The 27,950-nt window shown below is 39.6% G+C and overlaps 1 protein-coding gene across 1 annotated transcript; it reads left to right on the top strand.

Moving 5' to 3' along the window:
• The first annotated feature begins 836 nt into the window (after positions 1-836).
• On the top strand, positions 837-27,165 carry DYNC1LI1 (dynein cytoplasmic 1 light intermediate chain 1). The gene is made up of 13 exons (XM_054160942.1): positions 837-1,060; positions 1,369-1,442; positions 10,048-10,164; positions 11,526-11,756; positions 15,541-15,710; positions 16,916-17,009; positions 19,172-19,307; positions 19,669-19,780; positions 21,962-22,021; positions 22,148-22,192; positions 23,014-23,134; positions 23,280-23,438; positions 25,702-27,165. The coding sequence occupies exons 1-13, from the start codon at positions 900-902 to the stop codon at positions 25,812-25,814; spliced, it is 1,593 nt and encodes a 530-aa protein (XP_054016917.1). The 5' UTR covers positions 837-899; the 3' UTR covers positions 25,815-27,165.
• The last annotated feature ends 785 nt before the right edge of the window (positions 27,166-27,950 follow it).

The following is a 27,950-nucleotide window of genomic DNA, read 5'->3' as shown; positions in this document are numbered from 1 at the left end:
TTACAAACTGCTGGCATAATTCCCTAATACTGCCACTACCTTTGTCTACATCCACAGACTCTGGAAACATGTATCCCTTGTCTGAAGGACAGGTGCACAAGAAAATATCCAGTGTTTGATTCTCCCTGAAGGGAAGGGACAAAACTGACCCCCCTAATTCTTAACAGAATTTAAAGTGGTTCATGTGTAACTCTAACATGATACTTCTGTAAAGTGAGGGAGAAGAGCTGACATGCTTACTTGTTTCTTCAGGGACTTCTAGCACGAGCTGAAGTTGTGAAAACGGTGATGACTTGACCCATCTTTTTCCAGCTCTAAAAGCTATACTCCTGAGATAAGACCAAGTAATGGGTAGGCCTCTCAGAGAAGATAAGACCACCACATCCTCCCCCGAAGGCATGTCTTACCCCTAGCCGCACTTACTTCTCTTGGATGCAAGGTGCTTTTTTCAGGGGTTGGGCTGGGGCAAACAGCACTCAGCACATAGCAGCAGCTGCCTAACCCACAGCAGCACCTCACAGCACAAAAGCAGACGACGGCCTTCATCTCACTTCACCAGGATGGCCCCATCTGCGGGCTAGAACCTCGCACTGGTAGACAGTCCGAACGAAAGCTACTTGCTCCCCCAGTCGGAGTCTCCCTCTCCACCCCATGACGGCTGAAGAAGGCCTGGGAAGACGGCGGGAGTCCCGGTACCCACAAGCCTTCGCCAAAGGGAAACGGGCTCGACGCTCTCAGAACGAGCCGCAACGCGGGAAGCACCCGCGGCCGGGACGCCACCGGCGGCCGCGGCAGGCCCCGCCTCCCGACCTTCCAACATCCGGGTTCCTGCCAGCCGCTGCCGCGCCGCCGCCCGCTCCGTGTCAGGGAGGCGGCGGGGCAGGGAGGAGACAGCGAAGATGGCGGCGGCGGTGGGGAGAGCCGGTTCCTTTAGCTCCTCTTCGTCCGGGCTCGGTTCGGCTGTTGCTTTTTCCTCTTCTTCTTCCGCCGCTACGGCCACAACCAACAACAACGCGGAGCTGCGGGCAGGCGGCGATGAGGACGATGGGCAGAACCTCTGGTAACCGCCCACCCCACCCCGTGGCCGGGGACCTGGGCGCGCGCTGGCCGTTACTGCCGTCGCGGCGACTCCTCAGCCGGCGGGGACGGCGGGGGGAGAGCTAGCTAATCCCCGCTCCTGGCGCTCAGTCTCTCTCGGGCAAAGAGATATGGGGGGGGTCTCCTCCTCTTGGCCGTGGCAGCTGCTGCCCTGCCTTCCCTTGTCCATGCCTTCTCCTCCGCATATCTACCCCCTGAGGAGGTGAGGAGGGTGGGGGACCGGGAGGAAGTGGTATCCCCTTCCTAAGCGTTGTCGTCTCTCCGCGCCAGGTCCTGCATCCTCAGTGAGGTGTCCACACGCTCCCGCTCTAAGCTGCCATCGGGGAAGAACGTTCTCCTGCTGGGTGAGAAAAACATCCTGATCCCTTTCCATGCCTTGCGCACAGGCTTGCTTCGTAACCCCCTCTTCGGCGTTTGGAGCGTTTCTTCCTTAGGGCCCGAATGCGGGGTGGGGGGCTGTGGGAGGGGTGATGGTGGCAAGATGCTGACTTAACCCTCTTGCTTTTTCCCTTGCGTGTTTTTTCGTTATTTTGGATAGCCAGTACCCACAGATACTTTAGGCATGCCCTTTATCTTAGGTACCCGGCAATAATACCCAAACTGTCCATTCCCCCTTCTAGTCCCTTAGGTAGAGGTGGCTTGGGAGGGTGGGTTTTATTGTCTTTCTTCCCTCGATGAGTGTTGACTTCGGGGTGCGTGTGGGTCCTTCAACCTTTTCTGAAACCTCCCTCGATCGTTCGACCAGCGCTGCTTGATGGTCCTTATGGTGTGTCATGCAAACACAAAAATCGCTTCCGTGTCCCCGAGTATCAGTGACGGCTGCTCCCTGTTGGCCGAAGGGCGGGGCAGGCTCTATGGGCGTGTTGGTTGTGTCCTGCCCACATGCACCGAGCTTGTCAGCAGCAATACCATCAGCAAGTTGTGCAGCAGCAGCGGCATCGGTTGCTGCTGCTGCCTTTCATTGTGTCCTCTTATCTCCACCCAGTGCATTAGTCCAACCTTGCTTTTGGCAAGCATGAGAAGTTAAAGGATGGGACTTTGGTATAGGGTGATAATGAGTGACCCAGCTATTATTCAGTGTTGATGGGGAAAAAAGAAATATGTCAAGCAAAATTTAAAGCTTCATGAGGGGGGAGGAGGAGGTTTGGATGCTGTCAGATGTATATGTACATAGATATGTTGTATTACTATCACTATCTTTATTAGTATGGTTTGTTGTTTTATTTTTGTTGGGTTTTTTTCTTAAGGATAAATACAGTTACCAGTAGAGAATTTAATGAATCTGAGAGGATGGATTTATTAATTAGCTGCTTCTTCCCTCCTTTGCCAACCTCCCTGTCCCCAGAAAGACTGTGTATCAGTATTTGGAAACATGGTTAAAACCAAGTACAAAAGTATTCATGTGTACTGTCATCACACTATGATTGTATATAGAATTGTGATTTGTACTCTCATGGCGTTTTTAAGGTTAGGTGATTTTTTTCTTCCATGATCCTAAAGCCATCACTGTGAACCTTTCTTCCCTGTTTTGGTAAATCTGAGTGATGACTTAAAACTGACTATGAAGGAGAAAACTGCAAGGATGATAAGATGGTCTAGTCAACCTGTTACAAGACTTGCTACCCTTTAAGTTGTTCTTTTTCAGTTATGTAATTAAGTGGAATATTGAGATTTGAAAGTCTAGTAATATTAAGAAAGATTTCATAAAGATAACTTTTTATGTAGTATTTTGAAACTAAATTGGATGATTGGCCTTGAAGTTGGAAGATTCTTCTTCAAGCTGTGATCTTTGTCAAGATTGCACTCTTGGTTTTCCTTTCCCTACACAGCCAGGCAGTCCTTAGTACTCAGTAACTGGAGCTTGAGCTTCCTTCAGAACTAGAGAGGCACCGTAAAATGTTTCCAAATGCTCATTTAGTTTGTGACGTTTAATCTGTTGTATACAAATTTTCTTTTTACCTGGTTATGTAGAGCTTTTAGAATGAGTTAATATAACATTTGTTTCTCTTTTGTGACTGATGCGTTTTTTAAAAGGTGTGCAGGTTTGTAGAAGAAATTCTAGTTCTTTCTTACGAATTGTGTTTTCTAGTAGGCTGTGGTGCAAGAAAAAAGTTTGGCATTTATTTAGGAAAAAGAGCATCAGATCTGAGGGCTACCCGATGAGGATCATGGTCACGTTCTTTATGAGAATACCTAATCCATGTATGACACTTCATTGTTCACTTGCAAGTCATAATGCTGCTTATGAAGCACACTGGCATGGGAAACAGAGAAGTTTTAAGTATTCTATGTTGGACAGACTCCATATGCGAAGTTCTGTCTCCTCAGGCTTTTGATCTGTGTGTTTCTCTCTTACCTCTTGTTTATTCTACTTTTAAGCTTTGTTCCTTTAAATAGTTTTGTAGTAGCTGCTGTTGTTAATACAGATCACTTCTGGCCATGACTACCTTCAGATCACCATTCTTTAAGCAGGAGTTGTAAAGCTGACCTGGATCTTGATGGTTTTCACTCATTTTGTGGCAGGCAAATATTTGCAGTGTGAACAGTTATATTAGTCAAAACTTCCTAGCTGAAACATGGTATACACTGACAAATGAATGCTTATTTTCAATGCAGCATTATAAAAAAATAAACCCCCTAAACCTCCAACCTTCCTCCTAAAAAAAAAACAAAACTCAAACAAACCAAAACAAAAACCCAAAGCCCAACAACAACAGGAAAAAAATAATTAAAACCAAAAAGGACACAGCACACAGGAAAACCCACCACTTAGTGCTTAGTGTTCTTTGGTTTGCAAGCACAAATTTTCTGATTTGCCTACAGCATTTATATTTTTCAAACACTTGTATGCCTAGTTGTTCTGGGAGCCTGGATATATCTGGCATGCTAGCTCTGCTCTTTCAGTATTTATTTTTAGCTGTGTTAACATCTTATTTTTAAGAACCTGGAAAGCAGTTCAAGACATCAAGAAATAACTAAAGGAAATTAGTTAATCTCTAGATATGGCACATAGTTTTGTGCAGTGAAGGTTAACATATAATACTGGTAATTCTCTGCTCAAAATCAGCAAATAAAAATGTTATCTAACATAGTTCTTATTCTCTAAAATTTTTTTACAGGCATCTTCTCAGCAGCTGGGTTTTTTTTTTTTCTGAAGGCTTTAAACTTGGATTGACAGCACATGATAGTATAAAAGCATTTTTCTGTTCTTGTTTGAACTAGCAATAAAAATAAAAGCTTTCCTAAACTTTTCTGTGAAGCAAGTATGCTCTGATTCCTAGGCAGTTCTGTCATACTGACCATAGCTACCTCATTTACCAAACTGCACCAGCAGAAAGTATAAGATGTTTCTTCTTTCTTAAGGAAGCTGGGTGCCCTTGGTGACATTTCTAGCTACTTTCTGCAGATAACCAAAGAGAATGTGGGGGTTTTTTGCTGATGTTGCTGGGTTGTTTTCTGGGGGTTGTTTGGGTTTTTTTTCCCTCCTGGACTGTCTCTTCCGCTCACTTGTGTAATAAAGGTAGCTGATCAGAGGAGATGCTTTGTCTTGAGTGTAATGAGAAAACTGATGTTTAGAACTAGGAGCTTTCTTGCTCATACCCCTCCTGATAATTAGATCTGAACCAGCAAGTGGGATAAAGGGAGCAGTTAAGAAGTCACCATTGCAGGTTGCAGATGGGGAATTCTGTAGTGCTATAGAATGTGCAAAGGATGGAATTCAGAGATCCAGACAAATAATTTCTCCAATGAACTGCCACATACATTCAGGCAGTAATGTTCAAAGTCATTCCAGGATGCACAACAAAACAGACTCCCAGCTTGGAAGTGAACTGAATAGTTGCTTTCTATCTGGCTTCATACTTCATACATTTCTCCATCTCTGAAGCATAGTAGATTCTTTGCCAGCAACTCTAATGATGTCAAACCATCAAGTAACACATGTAAGCCTGACTAAGTGTTTGCGCTGCACACTTATGCTTCTACTGAATCACTTCCATTTGGGGTTTTATGCATTTTACTTCACTTGATGATAAAAGCTTTGAGTTTGGTGGGCAGTGAGTGTTCAACTACCTTGTGCCCACATTTTCTCTTTACCCCAGACATCTCACTTTTCAAGGCCAGGCCTGTTTGTTTGAATCTTTGAGCTCTGCTCCTGTTCAGTGGCTGTCAGGATGCTCGAGAAGAGGCTTCCACAGTCTACAGCTAATTTACAGGTATGCATTCTTGAGTGTACATGGATTGGGATGGCTGTTATTGTAGAAAATGGTACATCCTGAAGAGCGGTTTTAGCTTGCCACTTTCTTTTAGCGGACACATGGAATATAGTGAACTCCAGAATTAAATTCTTGTATAGCAAATTGTCATGAAAGTATTTAAAATATATACAAAATCTGCTTACTGAAATTTGTACTCGACACTACAAAAATTACTATTCCACTTTATTTTTTCCTGTTCACATAGCTGCAGGTTTCACTGTGATCATTTTGACATTACAGCTGATGAAATACTGCTGCATGGTACTGCCTATATTGTTCATCTCAAATGTTTCTTAACTCCTTAGTACTGCAGAAGTTAAGTCAGATATCTTGTCTTCCTCCTCTTCAAACTTCTTCACCTTCTGCAGGTGATGAAAGCCTTCCAAATGTAGCCAAGTTTTGTCTCTGCCAGTACAGTTGTACTTATGAAGTGTCAATTGTTTGGATGGGGCAGTGACTTAGACAAAATTCAATACCCATGCGCTTGGTTCTAGTAGGAAGGAGACTATTATGGCTATTCTGATTCTGGAAAGGCATCTTTGTCCTGTTTGATAAATCAGGTTTGGGTTTGATGACTTTGCTCTATGACATTCAAGTAAGGTAGATTGTTGAGTATTTATTCTAATAGGAAAAAAAAATATCTCTGTTTTTGCTAAAAATACGAGATGTTGTGAGTTGTTGTACTGAGAAGCTGTCTCTTGTTTTGTAAAAATCATAGAGTTGGTTCACAAAAATATGCCTTTTGGGTTGGGGGGCATAAAAGGGGTAATTAGGACCATGATCTCTAGTTTTGCTTGGCCTTGATTGAACATATATTTTTTAGAGATGAGTTGTGTTATTTTTGTATTAAGCTGAATTTTAATTGATGAATTAAAAAGTAGACACCCACAAAAAAAAAAAAATCCATCAAGGAACCAGTGGGATTATAGATTACATACCAAGTGCATCCAGGGCATTTCAAAGAGCTATTGGGGGGGAGGAAAAAATCAGCCCTGGATGACAGGGGCGGTGGGCCAACAGTACTGATGGTACATAAGAAACATGAATTTTTTGCTTCTTGCTATGTTTGAAACACACTTGACACATTTTGGTGGAGAAACAATTTAAATAAAAAGCCAAACCCTCACATCTGTCCAGGAGAAAACACATTGATTGCTTTTCCAAGTACAGATTTCTGTGAGAAGTAAGAAATACCTTGTTCAAAGACAAGTGAAATCCTACTTCTGTTTTAATTTTCTAAATGGAAAGAAATGTGGAAAAAGCCTGAGTAGTAAATATTCTTTATTTTAAAATGCTTAATGGAAATATAGATAAGTTCTGTAATAGAGAGCCTTAAATTCTCTCTAATGTGATAGTTTATGGTTGAACAGTTTAAGTAACAGTTCATAGATAAGTGCCTGCCTGCATTCACAGAAGGCAATTCATTCACCTCATTGCCCATTCTTCCCCCTGTGGGTGACCATTCTGCTAAATTCTGTATTGTAGCAGAACAGTTAGTGATACTTAATTTTCTGCTCAGTAAACATACTTTTTGCCTGGAGTAGTGAGAGAGGAGGCAGCTGGGCAGGGTTTTTATTATGGCTTCCTATGCCTTTGAGAGCATCAACAAGAGGGATGTCATCTAGCTCCTATTTGTAGACAAAGTAGCACCTTGGACAGGGAAGCTTTGGTGAGCACAACCCCAAACTTGAGCTCATCAGTGAAGTGTAGCAGTGTGGGCATAAAGATGTAATGGCTTTTGTTTAGTTAAGACTTTCCATTTTGTTAACAAGATAGTGAAATGCTGCCTGTAAACAGATTGGTTTGCCTTTCTTTCAACTGTATCCTGGCTTGACTTTTATACAAAATTAAAGACTGAGAGAACTGGGGCTGTTTAGTCTTGAGAAGAAAAAGCTGAGAGATGATCTTATCAACATCTACAAATACCTGACAGGTGGGTCTCAAGATGAAGGTGCCAGGCTCTTTTTGGTGGTGCCCAGTGATAGGACAAGGAATGGCAGGTACAAGCTAGAGCACTGGAGGTATGGTCTCAAAATGTGGAGACACTTCTTTGTGGTGAGGGTGATGGAACACTGAACAGGCTACTCAGAGAGGTTGTGGAGTCTCCTGGATACTTTCAAAACCCACCTGGATGAGTTCCTGTGCAGCGTACCCAGGATGATCCTTCTTTGGCTGGAGGTTTGGACTTGATGATCTGTAGAAGTCCATTCCAACCCCTAACATTCTGTGATTCTGTGAAATGTGTGTCCCTCTTTTACTGGTGTTGATCTTCAGTGTTTAGCACTGCTTGCTAGAAGCATTACTTTTGATTCCTCACTGTAGTGTTAATGCCTAAGTGTAATTTCATGTAATGGAGAGCTTTAGTTCTTGAGGATTTACTCTGGAAAAAGGGCAGCTTTTATATTTCTTGCAAAAGACAGATGCAGTATCTTAAATTTGCAATAATCTAGGCAGCTGTTTTGCATCCTGGAAAATGAGTTGTCTTATTTGTAGTTTAGATGGTTTATGCATTGCTAATGTGTTTTGGACCGCTTGTCTGTATTGTTTCTAACTGTTTTCCCCACAGATCTTTTGGTTTCTCTTGTATCTTTTGCAAATTGTACAGTTCACTGCATTTACCTGAGTAATTAATGAAAGTAGTATCAGTCCCTTCAAACTTCACTGATGCATCACTGGCTTTTTAGTGAATGATGAATACCTCTCACTGCATGCAGTAACTTGTGTGCACCTACCTGATCTTGGTGTTTTGGAAGGGGTGGATATTTGCTATTTGGGAGTAGAAAACCTTCTACACAGAACAGATTAAATAATTCTCTGATAGGAGGGTGAAATGATTACTGTGTCCAAAGGTACTAATTTTACATCAAATCAACTTGTCATATACTGTACTGTTAAAATTTATTTTGGTGTAGGGTCTGAATATATTTACTGGGAAACTTGGAGGGAAAATAAGAATTCAGGTCTTAAGCTACCATAGGATATTAACTCAACAGTACTGAACTTCCGTTTACTTCAGGCATTTGGAAACGGAGAGATGGAGAGGAGATCAAAAAACACACAGCTGTGATAAGTAGAGGGCTTGTGGCACATATATTCCAAGTTTGCCTGTATTGTTTAGCATGAGCACTTTCCAACAGTGGTTGCATAGATAGTGGCATTTGTATAAATTTTGGACTGTTTAAATGTGTCTTTTTTCACCTTTAGAACTTTCCATAACCTCAGATGTTTCTTAGACTTAAGTTGCAGTAATTGTTCCTAAGAACTAGCAAATGTACTTCGCAGAAGACACTAACCTATCCCAGACGAAAGAAGTAGCAGTCTTTATTGCCACGTGTGTGAAACAAATAAGTATGTGACAGAACTTGTCAGAACAGTTGTCTTCTAGATAAACTAAGAAAGATGTTGAGTGGGACATCTCTTTAAGAGGATTAACAAATTTGGGGTTGTCTTATCTTTTGAGCTGCCTTCTGGCACAAATTAATTCAAGTTGCCTGTTCAAAACCATAAACTACAGAATGAATCATACAGAAATTGTTGGCAAGAGTGAGAGCATCTTGCGCAGCATAACTTGTCAGTGCAGCAGCTCATAGTCTCCCCATTTTTTTGTTGATGACAAATATAGGAAGCTTGGATAAATACTTGGATGAAGGCAGAGGAGGAATTTTAGTTCATCTCTAGTGATGGAGCTTAAATTCTTTACTACTTAGAATTTTTATTAAAAGAATATTCTTTTGAGTGAATAGAGAATAGCTGTGCTTTCCAATGTGTATTTAAAACTAGCCATAATTGTGTTCTTAGATGCATCTTGATTTAATACAGTTAAGGAACTAGCAAACTCTTAACTGCTGAAAAAGTGAAACTGATAAAATATGCAGTCATCTTGGTAATGATATGTTGAGTAAATGCAAAGTCAGTCTATCAAAGTATGATTTTTCTGCTCTTTTCTGTGGTTGTTTCTTTAGATTTTTAATGAAGCCTTAATATTGTCTAAAAGATTAAGTTCAGTTCCCTTTAAAAAGACATAAAATGAAGAGTTTTTCAAGAGGAGTTTCTGACAGTAGTTGAAATGTTTATGCTGTAAAGGTCACTGGATATCCAGGCTCTGTTTGGAGGAGAGAGAACAGGAGGCCTAGATTGCAGGCCTGTTACTACTGTGTATGTATCCCAATACACATGTATTGTAAGCCATCAGGTTTACTGTTCATCACTTGTTTTTAAGGTTTCTTCAGATCTGTAAAAGAGTCAAAGAAATCTATAAGGAAACAGGTTTGCTTACTTGGCCTGGTGCTGTGTGCTTTTTTGATATAAGTGAGTTCTATTATCATATTCTTCTGATGGTAAGACAAGCTTACTGTGGCTTGAGCTCTACTTCAGAAAGAGATTGTGAACCCTTTTTTGCATTTGAAAGACAAATTGTTTGAGGTGTTTACTCCTTAAGGAATCTTTTAAAATAAATAGGCCTATTTCAGATAGGATACTTAGTGGTATAATTGCACTTACCAATATTTAGAAATAATATCTGAAGCTGAGGCCTGCACTTTGAACAGATGACTGAGTTGGGCAAAGTCTGTTACATTTCAAAACTTTGATGAGGTCAGTCAGCCTGTTAAGACACGTTTTGCTGCTTGCCCCAGGTGGTTCTTAATGTAACTGTGATTAAAGATTGAGTGGTATCTACCTTCTGTCTCTCTAGGTGAAGATGGAGCTGGTAAAACTAGCCTAATAGGAAAAATTCAAGGCATAGAGGAATACAAAAAAGGAAGAGGAATGGAGTATTTGTATTTAAATGTGCACGATGAAGATCGAGATGGTAAGTTTGTATTTTTTATGTCTTAAATCAGTTCAAAAGCAATGGTTCAGTAGTGTGATTTGGAATGACATTGGGATGGTTCTCTTTCTTTATGAATTGCTTAGCCATGAGTGAGTGTATCATGAGTAAGTTTCTAAGTGTAATTCCTTTAGTAGATACAAAGAATTACCCCTTAAATGACAGAGGAGGAGAGAAAACAGTCAAAAGAAAAAGCTGAAAATACCAGGGAAGCAATCTTAGCTGCAACATTCTGAGTGGATGTAAATTCCTCAGCCTAGAGGAAAAGATGCTTAGGCTCTTTGCATCTTAATTATTTTAGCAAGTATTTATCTTTTTGAACATACAGAGAAACCGTTGGCTTGGTAGTATCACAGTCTGCAAGAATACATACCATGTATTGATGAATAAGAAAATGTGCACAATGCTAAAGGAGATTGTTTAAAACATTTAAAAACAACAACAAAACCCCCACAAAACAAACAAAAGAACTTAGAGGAAGGAGGAATAAAATAGAATCTGTGTTTCATCTGGCTTGAGTTGGATTATGGCTAGAAGGTAAAAAAGATCAAACACCAAATATATGCAGTTATGGAGTGCATAATTGATGCTTATTTATGGGGAAATAAGAGAAGGACACTGTAGAGCAGGGCACTGTAGAGGCACAATGAATTATCTAGAAACCATACTTAGAGTGTGTATGACACACTGAGAGCTGTGGGAGGAAAATGAGAATTCTTGTCTATACTATAAGAATATAGGTAGAAGGGAAAGCAGAGAAAGTTCTTTCTTTTCTGAAATCACCTGCTTTCCTGATTGCCATGTCTGGCTATTGGTCTCAAAGGTTACTAGACCAGGGTTAAGAGGATTGGGATTTTGACCTAAATGTTTTCCTCAGAAGTTCTGTAACAAGTAATAAAAACTTACAAGAAGGCAAAATGTAGTTGTGTTAAGCTATCTAATTCTAAATCAACAGCTCTTCATCTACTGCAGAAGCGTCTCTGAATATTGGAGTATGAAGTTTTGAGGGGGGAAAAGGCAGTGGGATGGTCTGTCTGTAAAGTGACTGCCCTTTTGCAAATCTGAAGAATAATTTTCTTGTCCATTAAGTTCATTTAAATAATTTTAAAACTTGCAGTTCTGCTCCAGTTTTCTGAAGGGCCATGGTGCATTCTGCATTTTTAAAGTTCTGTAGGCATATCACAGGGGAGTTTTAAAAGGGAGATGGCAGCCTTTGAGAGCAAAGCAGACCATGGGCTGAGAAGGGATGGCTGAATTCACTCAGTTCTCCCCTAATAGCTCTTACATATTGGACTGTTTGAAGTAAGTCTCAAAATCTTTTGCCTTTTTGTTTGTTGTTGTAGACCAAACAAGATGTAATGTATGGATTTTGGATGGTGACCTATATCACAAAGGTCTTCTAAAATTTGCGATGGAGGCAAGCTCTCTAAAGGACACTCTAATTATGCTGGTAGTAGACATGTCTAGGCCTTGGACTGCACTGGATTCTTTACAAAAATGGGCAAGTGTTGTAAGAGAACATATTGACAAGTTAAAAATTCCTCCTGAAGAAATGAAAGAAATGGAACAAAAATGTGAGTATTCTGCAAATACATAGAAATCCATTTAGATCAAATATGTTTAATGCTTTCTGCACCATTGAATCTCTCCATTGCAGTCTTTTTCATCCTTTAGAAATGTTGCATAACGTTAGAAGTTACCAAGCAAGTAAAGCTTTAGATAAGACTCAGGTAGACATACAAGAAACACCACTATTGCTTTCTAACAGAACTACCTTGAAGGGGTAAGCTGTCAGAACAAACATAGCTGAGTTGAATTTAGAGTCTTACAGATTTTATTTAGAAAAGGTTCTCCCAAGTGAAAAACCTTCCCCATTTATTTTAACAGCAAATCACTGCATCAGCTTCTTAACTGTCCTGTACTTTGAATCCAGAGAATATGGAACATGTTCTCTACCTACCAAAAGTGTAAATGTTGAAAGGATTCATGACAGGATGGTATTGTCTGGGCCTTTTCTACCTGAAGAGTTTTACCATGATTATTATTGACACTAATGCAGCTCTATGTTTTTGACATGGATATGATATAGCTTTATCAATGTCTTGTCTTTTTAGTTTTAAGCATGCAGAACACAAAGATTTTGCAGGATTCTTTAAACTGTCTGACCAAACTCAGTAACATCATAGCTCTGTATTACTTTTGGGCAGCCACTGTGTTTCCCTTAGTGTACTGAAATGTGAGTCTTTCCCATTCATCTCTCAGTGAATTACTACAAGGAAAAGCATTTAAGAAAGTTGTGTTAAGATCAAATAGCATTACACTTCATTTACAAGTCTGAAGTTGCTTTCCAACTCGTATGTTCTTAAGCAACCAACTGCCACATTGTTGAAATAATAGCTTTTTCAGAAATGCAGGTTGTAGCTGTCCTGTGATAAAGTAGCCCATAAAGTGACAGTTGTAGAAACTCTGGAAGGTGGGTTGGGGATTGGTGGTTTGTTTATCCTTTTAAGATGGAGATGCTTCTAATGAAGGATGCTTGAGAATCCTATCTTCCACAGCAAGATCTTGTTTAGGAGGGACAAGGCAAGCTCTTCTGGGTGTGGGGTTTTGGTTTGGTTTTTGGAGGGGGTGTGTTTGTGTGTGTATGTATGTATTAAACACCACACTCCCTACCCCTAAACAGTGTCAGGATAGGATTTTACTGGATGAAAGCAGTAAGAACACAGTATCTCTGTTATCAAAAAAGTGTGGTTTGGTAGTTTTGCTTCTTTAGTTGAATGGAATAGTGAAACTTTGCAAAAATCCAGACCATTTAAGTGATGAAGTGAGTCAAGAAAAATGAATAATCATTAAAGCTTTTATCTACTTTCTTGTTCTTTCATCATTCGGTCTGATTCTTACAGATATTGCTGGTTTGTGTATTGGGTATAACGAGCCCTGGACACAGTCCAGATATGACTGGAAGCTGGGTTTGTTTTGAGCCTCCTGTGATGTGGCTTCATGCATTGCTAGGCAGGCTGCAGCTTGACACAGCCAAAGGGAGGAGGGAGAACTCTTACTTGCCTGACTTTTGGCAACATTGTCAGGATCAGTGCTCCTCAGTGGCTTGTGCAAGCTGATTAAATTTGCTAACAGGACTGACACCTACTGAGAGTTTGTGTGTGTTTTCTGGAGATGCTGTGCTGTGTTTGTCTTCCAGTTCTAGCAACTCAACTTCACTCAAAGGTAGACGCTGTGAGGGTCTGGTGTGGGAAGGCATAGCAGCTATTTGTGAAGGGTTGGAATAGTTCTTCCTGTTACTGAGTTTAGCTGTGTCTAATGAAGCCTTGTGGCTGGCCTGGTCATTTTAATCCTGTCTCTAAGGAAAATCTGAGATTGTATTCTATAATCTGGGAGCTATGATCAGTCCTTTTAACTGTTTTCTGTGCTTCTATAAAGATTAGTATGCTATGATCATACAGTGGGAATTTCAGGAATCCACTGGAGGACTTCTAGCACTGGAGTAGTGTGATTTTTATTTTAGCATGCAGTTACTCTGGAACAGACAGGGTGTTGTGTAGGAAAGATTCCTTTGAATGGCTGGTGTATCTTGGTGACAGCTCTGGGGCTAAAACAGTCATTTTGGGAGGCTTTCAGAAGGTCTCAGGCCAGACCGAAGTAGCATCATTCCTTGAATAAGACTGAGTTGAATGTTCAAATAGAGATGATAATCTGCTTGTTGTTATTGTGAACTCCAAAATAGATAGAAAAGTTGAATAATCTTTTTTCTTTAAGGTGTTGAAATAGTTCATAGCATGCATTTGGTTGAAAGGCACCTTTAAAGGTCATGTAGTTGAACCTCCCTGCAATAAGCAGGGCCATTCCCAACTAGGTCAGATTGCTCAGAGCCCCATCAAGCCTAACCTTGAATGTCTCCAGGAATGGGACCCCGACCACTTCTCTGTGCAACCTGTTTTAGTGTTCCACGACTCTCATAGTAAACTTCTTTAATGTCCAGTCTAAATCTACCCTACTCTACCTGTAAAACCATTGCCCCTCATCTTACTGCTACATGAGCTTGTAAACAGTCCCTCCCCAGCTTTCTTGGCCGCTATAAGGTCTCCCGGCTAAACAACCCCAATGCTATCAGCATGTCTTTTCAGAAGAGGTGCTCCAGCCCTCTGATCACTTGAGTTGCCCTCCTCTAGACTCATTTCATCAGGTCCATGCCTTTTGTGTGTTGAGGGACCAAGAGTTAGACACAGTAAACCAGGTGAGGTCTCACCAGAGCAGAGTGGCAGAATCTGTCTTGCTCTAATTCAATTGATGTTTTTCTAGGCATAAATTCAGAGGACTTCAATCAGTTTAGTGAAGCTAGGGGTGGATTAACATGAATCAGGACAAAGCAGTGAGAATGTACCACAGTAGTTAGCTGCTAGTATGCATGATTCAGCTAAATAGTCTTGTCTTTCCTTTTTTTTTTCCTAATGTGAATCAGCCTGCATTACTCATGGAAGAGTAATCAGTGATGGGTTTTGGTAGAATCCTGTGTCTGCTGTGTTGAATATGAGACATGATGTGAAAGGTACAGGCATTTGATGCCTAACATTGCATCCCTGACTGTAGGAATACTGAGTGACCACACAATAAGAGACTAGAGTGTATGTATCAGAACCTGACAAGACTCATACTTTATCTTTTTTCTAATTCTATTTACCTAGGAGGTTAAGTAATTTTCTGACTTAACCTCCCAGCTAAATATTAAAGTAGTATCTGATTTATTTTAATAGCATATTAAGTATTTGGTATGCTCTTACCTAATTATAAAGACATTTAATAACTAATACTTGATGTATTCTTTTTGTTTATTACTACTGTAGATTCACTGTACAGAGTGAGAACCACAGAATGTTAGGGACTGGAAAGGACCTTGAGGCAAAAGGGGTTTCAGTAAAACCTGGCATATGGTAGCAGTTAAGTGATATGTATAAGGCTTAATTCTGTTTATTCTGACAAAATGTTCCACTAATTTTGCTAAGAAGAATACAAGGGAACTTGTGTCCTTTAGGAAATGTATCAAGCAATAATAGTCAGTAGCAACTGCCTAGTAGTTTCATGATGATAAAAGAAAAATGGTTCAGTGCTGACCTATTGGACAGTTTTACCTAGTCCTGTTCTTCTGGCTGTCAAAGCAGAACTCAGACTTACTAGTTCACTCATGTGATGCATAGAGGAAACAAATAGTCATTATACTTAGTGCATGCTTGGGTTTTTTTCAACAAAAAGAAGCAGAAGTACTGCTAGAGATCAATGGCAGAGGAAATCATTGTTGAAATAATAAAGTAGCTGATCTTTTAATATAACTTTTTTTACTTTCAGTGGTAAGAGACTTCCAGGAATATGTAGAACCAGGCGAGGATTTTCCAGCTTCTCCACAGAGAAGAAATACTTCATTACAGGAAGACAAAGATGACAGTGTGATTTTACCCCTGGGTGCAGATACACTAACATGTAACTTAGGCATTCCAGTAGTAGTAGTTTGTACAAAGGTTTGTTTCACATTTTAGGTGTTTTGCATATTTTATTTAAGCAACTCTGTCAATTGTGGATTTGGGGTGGGAAATGCATGGTTCTTAAGTCATTCTGAATAGCTTGCATAAGAATTCTTTTGAAATGTTTAATATTGAAGGTTGATTATCTTGTGGAATCCCTTCTTGCATGTTTTTTTGGGATTAGTTTTTCCTTCAGTTGTACTAATCTTCAAGAAATGGAGAAATATCTCAGATGTGGTTTTGTTCATAGAAGCAAGCTTGTTAGTATAAAGAACTCCAGTTCACTCTCTCTCTCCACAGTCTTCCTTACTTCCCAAATAGTGTTTGCAAAGTTTTTTATAATACTTGTAGTCTTTTCCTGAAAACTAATACATTTGAGTGATCTAGTTAGCAAAGTGCTACTAGCTGAACTCTCTGGAGTCTGTTTTGGTTTCTGTTAGATATGTAACCATATTCTTAGTCAAAAGAAAAAGATGTGCTTCTCTTGTGGCTTGGTTTGTTTTGATTTCCCCCCCACACCTTTGTCTCTTCAGTCCTCATTGCCATTAAGCATACTACACCCGCTGGCCCACAGTGAAAGAATAAACCTTTTGATCCATATACTGTTCCTTCACTGGAAGGCTAATCTTTTCATTTGAAAAACACTTTTTTTCCCCTCACCTGCTTGTTCTCTATTATTCCTCTCTCCCTCCTGCCCTCACCCTTCTGTTCCTCTTTTTTTTCTTCTTTCTTTTTCCTCTCTGCTTCCATATTTCTTGCTTTTGCTTCCTTTTGCAAAAGGCTACTTAACTGCATAAGTGTGTCCAGGGTGTGTAAAAATATACACTGGGCAGAAAATGGTGGTGTCATTCAGTGGATCAGTCTTCAACAGAGCCTTTGATTTGTTGCATTGAATGGGAGGAGAGTGAGTGAATGAATGAAAAATGGTAATCCCTTTAACTCCTGAGTTAGTATGGACAACAGTACATGCACATCAAATTGGTTCTTTGGGTGCTGGGGTTTTTCAGTTTTGTGGGGTGGGTTGGTTGGTTTTTTAAAGGGCTCAGTTATGCTTCTAAACTATCTTAGTAGGTTTTTGTGTTTTATCTGTACCACCTGCTCCAGTCCATGCCCCTTGCCCAAATGTGAAGTGGATGTGTAGCAGCAGTGCAATTTCACAGATGACTGAAAGTGGCGTATTAATTTTGTGTTTGTTTTGACAGTGTGATGCCATCAGCATTCTGGAAAAAGAGCATGACTACAGGGATGAACACTTTGACTTCATTCAGTCACATATCAGACAGTTTTGCTTACAATGTATCCTTTAACATAAAGATGATAATGACTCCGTTAAATATTTGCATTAATTATGACCAGCCTGAAAGAACATTTGCATCTATACCAAAGCAATACAATTGCTTCAGCTACCTCTGCAGATAATGCTGAGTTAAACTTTCTTGGTTTCTTTCTTTCTTTTTTGTCATTCTTTTTTTTTAATTGTTGCAAGAGTTTATCTTTTCCCCTTTACCATGAATTTCTTCACTTACCTTCATTCCCAGGCGTCAGTTTGTAAGTTACGACATCTTACTGTCCAGCTCCCTAAAATAACAAGAAGATAAGCCTTTTTAGTATGGGCTTGCTTCAGATGCAAGTAACACATGCTACTCTTTTTTTTTTGACCCAAATATGCAGTCTTTTTCGTGCTCAGTAATTCCACAGGATGAGGTAGTGAGGGAAGGAAGGAAGTGTGTGTTTCTGTAGGAAGGGTCCGCTTGCTGCGTTTGTGTTGGTGCAGAAAATGCACGTGAGCTGTGACTTTGCTGTTACTATTTTAAAACTTAATTTTTTAAAAAGAAGTGTATGAAATAGTCTTTAGTGTTGTTTAGTCAGACAGACTTGGAATCTAGAGTTTAAATGCCAGTAGTATGCCTGCATTGTGTTGTCATCGTTTGTGCTGTGGTAAAGGGAAGTTTAAATACTGTTGGAAAGACAGCAGTTAACAAATGGGAAGATCAGTTCAAGAATCTGATACCTCAGTTGAGTACCAAGATGGCATGTCCTTCAAAAGGCTTGGAGAACCTAATTTTTTTAAAAGGAATTATGGGTAATTGTAGTAAGTCTTGTCAATGAAGTCTTCTGAATTTGAATAGTAGAATAGATTAATACAGGTTGACTGTACCATGTACAACTTAGAATTCTAACCTACCTTCACTATGTGAGTAACGGATCCTACTATTTAGCTTTATTCCAGAGCTTGAATTGCATGCATGTAGAAATAAATTAGGGGAGTTGGTATTTTTATAAACACAGTAGTAATTACTCAAAACTTCCCTGTCTGCTTTTAATCCTGTGCATAACCTGTGTTAATTTGATACTTAACCATGCTGGAATACAAAGAAATCTCTTGGTCTTTTAGTGAGTGATATCCAGAACAACTCATTTGCCTTCATTTCATTCAAAAGTGGATCGCTGTATAATGAACAAATGAGCTACCCTAATGTTACAGTTTGAAGGGGGAACTTTAGCCTAGTTCCTGACTGCAAGGACTGAAAGTAAAATAATTACCATTGGATACAAAAGAAAAATAATGATAAGGTCTATATAACTCATTGGCTTGCTAATGGGGATATAGAGTAGTGGCATAAACAGTTCTTTCCCTTTTCTTCTCCTGTTGCTTCTGCTTGCAACTTGCTCGCTCTCTCCCTTCTGTGGCCTTGCCAGGGTATCTCTTTTGACTACTGTGTGAGGTAACAGGAAGGAGGGAGGGAGTGCGGGAGGAAGGGAATGGGTTCCCTGGATCTGTCCAGAGGGATTCTGAGGAGTTTTTGTGTTGTTTATAAACTGTAAATATATATATATGTATGTATGTTGTAGAAATATATTGTATATTTTGTACCTATTCATTGCATTTCATATGTCTACATTGTAGTTTGCCTGTAAATATTTCTTCCTTTGCTTCCATCCCAAACTGAGCTAGTCTGTCAATTTTATTTTGAGGGTAGTTTTCCCCAAATTAGATGGGGGGTAATTTCAACCCACCACACCTAATTAAAAAACCCAAGTAGAGAAATTAAAGATCTTTAGCATATTTAAAGCTACCTAGTGTCCTACCTAGCTACCTACCTGCTGTAGTGTCTGTGTTGCAGGATGGGGTAATGACAAGATACCAAGATATGCCATCAAAATTTATGTTCACTAAAAGAAGAAAGTTTTGAAGATGTTGTAGTGAAACAGTTGGTATTGTGAGCTTTGACAGTGAGTAAAGCCTGGACTTTGTAAGGAATGGCTGAACTGATGAAAAACAGGCACAGAAAGAAAGATTTAAATTCCTACATAGCTTAATAAAAATACAAGTGTTGGGAGTTGTTTGATTTATTTGATTTTGTATTCTACAAAGTAGATGAACTTTAACAAAGAGGGGTCATTTGAATATCTCTTGCCATCTGCTAAACTGAGTTTTCTTTAACAAGTTTCTTCAGATGGGGCAGCTCTTATTTACACTTCAGTAAAGGAGAACAAAAACATTGATTTAGTGTATAAATATATTGTCCAGAAGTTGTATGGTTTTCCCTTCAATGTTCCAGCTGTTGTTGTGGAAAAAGATGCAGTATTTATGTAAGTTATCTGCATTGTTCTGTGTATGCAGCTACAAAATGTCTTTGTGCGAGACTGTAAAACAGCATTTAGAGCCTTTTCTGTTTGTGCTTTTTGAAGTTTTCTTTTACATTCTTATGAGCTGGAGTTTGGGAAGTGTCAGTGGACTGAGATTATGAATACTTACAGCCACAAAAAGAAATGTTAAACCCAGAGATTTTGCTCTTCTCTCTAACTAGTTGTGCTGATCAATAACTGGCTTGCACGGGAGAACCGAAGCCATGGCAGCTTTACTGGCTTTCAGTTCTGTGCAGTTCAGGACTTCATACAAAAATAACCTGAAGTAACAATAGAATTTAAAGCCAAATAATTCTTTATCTAGTCCTGCAGGTTGGGATAATGACAAGAAGATAGGAATATTGCATGAGAACTTTCAGACACTAAAAGCAGAAGACAGTTTTGAAGATATCATAACAAAACCACCAGTCAGAAAGGTAAACTGAGATACTTTTTTGACTGTCACCTTCTTATTTATTTACCTTTGAGTTTTTAACCATTTCTTTTTCTGAGACTTTGCTTCCAGTTTATCTAAACCCTGTAAAGCTTTTTCTTGTTTTGTCTATTTTGTTCTTGATGTTCTTCTTTAGTTACAAAAAAAATTTAAATCATTATGGATTTTTGTGCTGCATAGCTCTTCTCCAGCTTACGCTGTTGGTTTTGATTCTGCTGCTGTTAAACTGTTCAAGACTACAAGCTTACCTATTTTGCTTTTAATACATACTTGATATTGAAAAGTCTATGTCATTTAACTGTTGGTCAAATTTGATTAGTATTTTTAAGAACACTCCATTTTGCACAGAGTTGCTCATAACTTCACTGGAGGTGCTTAAGAAGAGACTGGATGAGGCACTTGGTGCCATGGTTTAGTTGATTAGATGGTGTTGGGTGATGGGTTGGATTTGATGATCTTGAAGGTCTTTTCCAAGCTGGTTAATTCTATTCTATTCATAATGCTTTCTGTTGGAGTACTTAAAATAAGAAAGCTTGAGACAGTGTCAAATCAAAAATATGTGAAAACAAGTTCTGCATACATTCCACATTTTCTTTCTCGCACCATTTAACAGAAGGCTTTGACTGAACTACCTGAAAACATGTGTCAGATTGGGGGGGGGGGGCGGGAAATGGAAGCAGCAGTGGAGCTCATGTGTATAGAAGTGGCTTTTTCTAATAAAGCTAAGAATTTGGGACTGATCATATTTCTAAGTATGAATTATTTTAGCTGAGAAAAATAATACTGTGTCCTTTCTCCAATCTCTGGGGAAAAAAATCAAGACAGATATAGTACAGTGTTAAATGTGTCCAAGGAATATGTAACTGGCAAATATTTTTTGCATGCTTATAAACTTCAGGCCTGGCTTATAAACTTTGATACTGATATTTACTGTGCTTGTTTTTGCAAAGTTTCTGTGGTGGGCTTATTTGGAGGGAGAGTGCTTGCAATTGGATTCACAGACTAGGATATGGGATGCCTTTGTCCAGTTTATACACTAGTGTGCAATGCAGCTGTAGTTATTAAAAAAATACCAAGGTAGGGCCTTGATAAATTGAGAGATAGAATAGAATTAACCAGGTTGGAAAAGACCTTTGAGATCATAGAGTCCAACCTATCATCCAACACCATCTAATCAACAAACCATGGCACCAAGCACCCCGTCCAGTCTCTTCTTAAACACCTCCAGGATGGTGACTCCACTACCTCCATGGGCAGCCCATTCCAATGGCCAATCACTCTTTCTGGGAAGAACTTCTTCCTAACATCCAGCCTAAACCTCCCCTGGCACAACTTGAAACTATGTCCTCTTGTTCTGTTATTGGTTGCCTGGGAGAAGAGACCAACTCCCACCTGGCTACAACCTCCCTTCAGGTAGTTGTAGACAGCAGTAAGGTCTCCCCTGAGCCTCCTCTTCTCCAGGCTAAGCAAGCCCAGCTTCCTCAGCCTCTCCTCATAGGGCTTGTGCTCCAAACCCCTCCCCAGCTTTGTTGCCCTTCTCTGGACACGTTCCAGCAACTCAACATCTTTCCTAAACTGAGGAGCCCAGAACTGGACACAGTACTCAAGGTGTGGCCTAACCAGTGCTGAGTACAGGGGCACAATGACTTCCCTGATCCTGCTGGCTACACTCTTTCTGATCCAGGCCAGGATGCCATTGGCCTTCTTGGCCACCTGGCCACACTGCTGGCTCATGTTCAGCCTACCATTGACCCAGGTCCCTTTCTGCCTGTCCACTCTCCAGCCACTCTGACCCCAGGCTGTAGCACTGCATGGGGTTGTTGTGGCCAATGTGTAGATGTGAGCATGCTGCAGAGTTCATGCATCTGTGAATGATCCTGAGACCCCTGAATGTACCTTGTAACCATTTACTTTGTTGTTCTTTTACTGAACTGATTTAATGAGTCTTTCTGCATCTAGAGACTTGTGTGTGCTAGGTCAAGGAAGTTAATGATACTTCAATTTCTCTTCTAATTAATTTAGTTTAAATGGAATCATAAGGTAGAAGTCTTAAATATAGAAAATATGTTCTTCAGTCAACATAGTATTTTACACATTCACTTTATTACTGAATTCACCATGACATTCTTTTAGACAAAACAATGTTAATGTTTTTGTGTTGCAGTTTGTTCATGAAAAAGAAATTGTAGCAGAAGATGACCAGGTGTTTCTTATGAAGCAGCAGGTAATTTTCTGTCTATAAAACCAGCAGCTGGTGTTTCATTTAACACCATTTTCAAGAATGTTTGGGTATGTGTTATTAATCACTGTCATATCTAACACTACATGGATTTGTTTGGTTTTCTTGTAGTCCCAGCTGGCGAAACAACCACCTACTGCTGCAGGAAGGCCAGTGGTTAGTAATGAAAATATTGAATATCATAATTCGAAAATTACTCACTTCCATATATTTGGAGGGTTGCTTGTTGTCTGAATTGAATTGCATTGAGTTTTATATCCTAAATTTGCCACTGTTTCTCTAGTATTATTAAGTGTTTGGCATAAAAACAAGGTCAAATGAAAATAATGTCATGATCTATATTTAAAATACAAACAAAATAGCCAAATGGGGAGCATGTGACCTTATAAAGCTAGCTTTACCTTTTTAGATGATCTGACAACATGGCTTGTTTTCCTTGAAGTAACAGATGAGACTTTGTCTCCTGGGCTGCATTTAGTCCTGGTGCATTTAGTCCTTTCTGGTGTCCTGCACTGGTGTCATGTCCCTTACTGGTGGCATGCACTGTCTTTACAAGAAACTTGATGTAGTTCCTCTGTGATCCTAATCCGTGTTTTCATTATGGTCAGAAGCATTACTGTGCAACAGATGGATTTTCAAGTTTATCATTAGGATAAAATGAAAAAGCTTCATTATGCTTTAATTGCACTAAATTTAATATTTTTAGGAACATTACACAAGTGTGGGGAAAAAAAATCATACACAGTGAGCAAAAACTAATTTTGTGTCATTTCAGTAGCATGGGATAGTACATTGTTTAAAACCTAAAAAACAAAACCCACAAAAAAAACCCAAACACTACTAACCCAGTTTGAATTGTGAGAAACAGCAAAATGCTTCACTTCATGTACCTTTACAGCACACAATTGAATTCCATAGAAGGTTGGCCACGTTTGGGTTTTGGTTGGTTGCCCTTGTTGATTTTCTTTCTTCCACAGGATGCCTCTCCAAGAGTTCCTGGTGGGTCTCCTAGGACACCAAATAGATCTGTAACATCAAACGTTGCCAGTGTTACACCTATCCCTACTGGGTCAAAAAAAATTGATCCCAATATGAAAGGTACCTTTTCTTATGTGAGCACAAATGCAGTTGGGAAAGTAGAACAGCTGCTTTGCCTCCATTCTTTGATACACTTATTTACAGCAATTAATATGCCTAATCAATATTTACTTAGAAAATCTCTTTTGTTTTGGTTTTGTTGTAGCTGGAGCTACTAGTGAAGGAGTCCTGGCTAACTTCTTTAATAGTCTCCTGAGCAAGAAAACTGGTTCCCCTGGTGGCCCTGGTGGTGTTGGTGGCAGTCCAGGAGGAGGTGGCACTGGAGGTGCGGGCAGCAACTTACCACCATCAGCAAAAAAGTCAGGTATGGTTAACAGATAACAATCTGTAACTCACAAATTGAATTCTTAGTAGTATAATTTATCAGACATACTGTATTTTACAGTGTTTCATTGGGTATGTTTTTTGCTTTTATTTCCACAGCAGGTTAGTACTGCCTTTCATGGCTTTCAGAGGATCAAAGAAAAACTTTAATTGTAGCAGTTTATACATGAGTTCTTCTTTTTTGTCCTGTGTTCTCCATCATCCCAATAAAATGGTTTTAAGCCACTTTTAATATTATTCAGATGTATTGGAACTGAATTTCAAGTTGTTTGTGTTCTTTTTAACAATACCATCAGTATTAAGATAATGTAAAATTTTCTTTTGCTAGTGATCTAGTTCTGATGTAATGAAGGCTTAGAGTTTGGGGACAGCCTGTAAAAATATTTCTGTATTTTCTGTTGATAGCTTTTTTTATATGATGTGATTAGTAAGTGGTAGTAATCTAAAAATGTCTAATAGTGGCTGCTCTAAAGCTAGATGCAAGACTACTCTGGTGCTTCTTGCTATTCCAGATTAAAATGTTTCTGTATTACTTTAGAGCATACCTACACAGACATCTTTCCTCCCAGCTTCCCCAGAGGTTAGTAATCACACAGAGAGAATCACATGGAATGCATCAGGTTGGAAGGGACCCTCGAAGGTCATCTTGTCCAGCCCCCCTGCAGTGAGCAGGGACATCTCCAACTAGATCAGGTGTGCTTAGGTGAGAATGCTGGTGTTTCACTGATGACATTAGCGTTTACTTTTATGTAGTAAGAGAAAGGAAAATAATTCCTATTAATATTTTGCGTAGACTGACCATGATTTTTAATTTTTTTTTAAACACGTGTGCACTTCCCTTTTCTCAATCCAAAGCTTAGCTGGCTAAGCAAAGTTTACAAGTACTGCCCAATATGCTGCAGGCAAAGTCAGCAGTGCTAGTTTGAACAGCAAACAGAGACGGTATGAACATGTGCGGCTCAGGCAGTATGAGGTGCAGAGAGCACCCACTGGGGATTGGCTGGCAGCGTGTTTGGGCAATGCCGGGCAGATGGGAGGCAGTGCTCCAGAAAACTCTTGTGTCCAGGGCCATGGCAGAAACTTCCTGAACAGAATCAGACTATTAAAGGAGAAAAAAATGTTCACAGAAATGTCACAATAGGCCACAATAACAGGTGAGGGTGCAGCCAGTTTAACATTGCAAAGGACTAGGTTTTCAAGGAATTACATGAATATAAATAAGTTTGGCTTAAATTTAGATGTGGCCTCTTCACCTTCCCCAGTATTTGTCTTGTTTAGTGTTATTTGTTGCACTTATTCTTCAAATGTGAAAACTGTCAAGACAATAGTTTGGGATTTGAGAATTACTTCTCTCGTCAGCAGCTGTGGGAAATCCCTCTGTTTGTTAGCTGGAATATTAGCTGTTTTGATTCTAATACAGCAATAGCATTCATTAAATTATTTGAGGAGCAGCATCGTACCTCTGCCAAAAATTGCTTTGTGGGTAGTTCCTGTTAATTTGCTTCTTCAGAAAGGATCCTGGGGCACTGCTAAAACTATACGTGTGTCAGTTTTCTTTAGAGCCTGGGATACTATACACACTTGTTGCTTTAAACTCTGATACTCTTGCACTGCATTTTCCTATATGATCTTCTCAATTCATGTGATAGAACATGGGAGGATAGGAACTAGGCTGGGGAGTAAGAGTTAAGGGTAAGGTGGTGGGTAAAAAAAAAAGGTGGGGTAGGGGAGGATATTTAAGGATCAGGTTTAAGTGTGACTCCACAAATGTTTGTGCCCTTCCATGTTAGGGAGGAGGTAAGCAGGTAAGGGGAGAAATGGATTTGCCATCTGCAGGTCTCTGTGCTCCCATGAGCAGTGTTTGGTTTATGCTGACCAAGTATGTAGAACTGACTTGGCTAGTCTGGGATGAAACCCCTAATTCAGAATTATTTAAAATACATATGATGCAGAAAATTGTGTAGAAATATTCATAACTCCTAGCCTTAATGGACTTCTGTGTGTTTTGTACTTGACATTAATTCTTCATATGCTAACAAAATGTAATTATGGAAGTTTCTTTGAGAAATTGGAAATATAGAAGGATCTGACTTCCTGCTGTTCCTTTGGGGTTTGGCCTTTACTCTGCAAAGTATGCAGTAACAATTTTTAGGACTTGTCTGGTTTGTGAATTAAAGCTACTTATAGGCTTTCCCAAAACTGATTCATAAACATGCCTGAATATTTGTGCATATATTTTGTAGGTCAGAAGCCAGTCTTAACAGATGTTCAGGCAGAACTGGACAGAATTTCACGAAAACCTGAAATGGTCTCTCCTACAACACCTGCATCTCACACAGAAGGTGAAGCATCCTGAAGACACCAAATAAAACCAATTGTTCACTTTTCTGGGATAAGTCAAACTTGCCTCTGCCTATTCCTTCAGTGACTGGAACTAAAGAACTGAATTATCTTTCAGAACACAAACAGTTGATGTTTATCTTTTTTCTTATGTGTTGCCCAGCTTTACAAAAGGGAGCTGTACAGATGGAAAACGGTTATCACATCCTGTAGGAGTACTGCTCAGTGCAAGAATAGTAAATTAATTTTTTTTTCTGGGTTTTGTTGAAAAGTCAGTGTCATTCTGTAAAATTGCAAGTATATCCACTTAAGTTATAGGGGTTGCTTAGAGCAGGAAAACTGGTATGCACCACAGGCACTTAATTTATATTGATTTCCCAACCTGTTAGGCAAGTTTAATACTATCTTTAAATAGATTAACCTCTACAGAAGAGAACAACTACTAATTTTTGGAAGACAAAATTAACTACACAAAGCTGTAACAACAGCAAACTCCCAGTTGTACTTGAACGCTTCATTTGGGATATGGTTAAAAAAAACCTGTTTGATCTCCACTGAGATTTAGACTGCATTCAAAAACCCATGCAAAAATCCATTCCAGGTACAAGACTAAATTAGTGAACACTGAGGGGGGAGGTTTCCCATTGATTAATTTCAGACACTGAATGACAGATGTATAAAGACAAAGCAGAGGTTAAATGTACAGATTATCAGTATCCAGATTTGTCTATATATATGGCTCAGCCTTAAGGTCCCCCACTGTTTCCCACATGAGTTACGGTTTAAAATTGGTCATCAAAACTGTAATCAGTAAATAAAGTATTCTCTGCATTCAAATTTAAATAACTTTCATTGAAGCCATGGTGTTCTTGTTTGTTTACAGTTAAACCTAAGGATGTGATGTAAAACATCTTAAAACACGCTTCTATATTTTACGTCTTAGCAAATAATATCACTGGTAGATCTTTAAACTTCCTTAAAACATTGTTTCTGGAAGGAAATGAGTAAGTCTGCAGGTTGTTCCTGGGAGTAAAAGTAGCTTATCTGATTTGGGTGGTTTCTGCTGCAATGTGTTTTAAAAGCACCCTAGCTACACTAAGGATCTCAGAATGGCTTGGGTTGGAAGGAACCTCCAAAGGTCATCCAGTCCAACCCCCCTGCAGTGGGCAGGGACATCCTCCACTGACTGAGGTTGCTCAGAGCCTTGTCAAGCCTGACCTTGAATATCCTCAGGGATGGGGCCTCAACTACCTCCATGGGCCACCTGTTCCAGAGTTCCACCACCTTCATGGTAAAGAACTTGTTCCTAACATCCAATCTAAATCTGCTCTGCTCTAATATCAAATCGTTGCCCCTTGTCCTATCACTGCAGACCTTTGTAAATGGTCCCACTCCAGCCTTCTTGTAGGCCCCCTTCAGGTACTGGAAGGCTGCAATTAGGTTTTCTCAGAGCCTTCTCTTCTCCAGAATCCTGCTGCTGATTCCAGTATATTGTCTAAAAAGTAGTTGACTGAGGTTAGGACTTAAATTTTACAACACAAATGTTGAGCATTGCTTTACTGTTCTCTGTGAAGTTTGTGGTTATGTTCTACTGTTAGCCACAGCATAGGCTGCATAAAAAGTAAATCTTGGTGAAATGATTTCCAAGAGCCTTCTTCAATGAGTTCAGGTTCTCTAGTTGTGTAAATCAAAATGTCCTTTCATTAATTTCTCCAATTATTTAGAAAACTCCTAAGCACTGAAAAGGAAGGAATAAATCCTCTTTATTTTGAACACAGGGTACTCTTCTTCAGCTCCTGCATTCCGTTATGAGACTACTGAATTACCTCTGTATTTTCAAAATAGTTAAATTTACTGAACAAAACAGGTTTTGTTGCACATTGAACACTTGAAAGTGAGGCATACTTGTAAAATTAAGTCAGAATGTTGACACAATTCAGCAGAGGTTCTTTGCAATTGTTCAGGCTGGAGTCCTGTAACAGACCGCTTCCTTCCAACACAGAAAGGAAGGAAAAGTAACAAAAAATGCTCCAGACTGAAATAAAGAGTTGAGATACAAAGTTTTACTGAGGAAAAACTGAGATAACATAATGCACAATTAGCTTAGCTTAGCCTATTTGCAGAAAAAGCACAGCAAAATGCAGAAAGCAGC

This window comes from Dryobates pubescens, chromosome 4, assembly GCF_014839835.1.
Source record: "Dryobates pubescens isolate bDryPub1 chromosome 4, bDryPub1.pri, whole genome shotgun sequence".
NCBI lineage: Eukaryota > Metazoa > Chordata > Aves > Piciformes > Picidae > Dryobates > Dryobates pubescens.
Note: the sequence above shows the minus strand (reverse complement) of the source record. Positions and strands in the feature narration are given on the sequence as shown.

Bases quoted from the DNA above. Each gene is read 5' to 3' on its own strand.
- DYNC1LI1 (XM_054160942.1), top strand. From the start codon at position 900: ATGGCGGCGGCGGTGGGGAGAGCCGGTTCCTTTAGCTCCTCTTCGTCC. The intron at 22,193-23,013 runs GTTAGTAATGAA...TTTCTTCCACAG, and splicing joins CTGCTGCAGGAAGGCCAGTG to GATGCCTCTCCAAGAGTTCC. The intron at 23,439-25,701 runs GTATGGTTAACA...TATATTTTGTAG, and splicing joins ACCATCAGCAAAAAAGTCAG to GTCAGAAGCCAGTCTTAACA.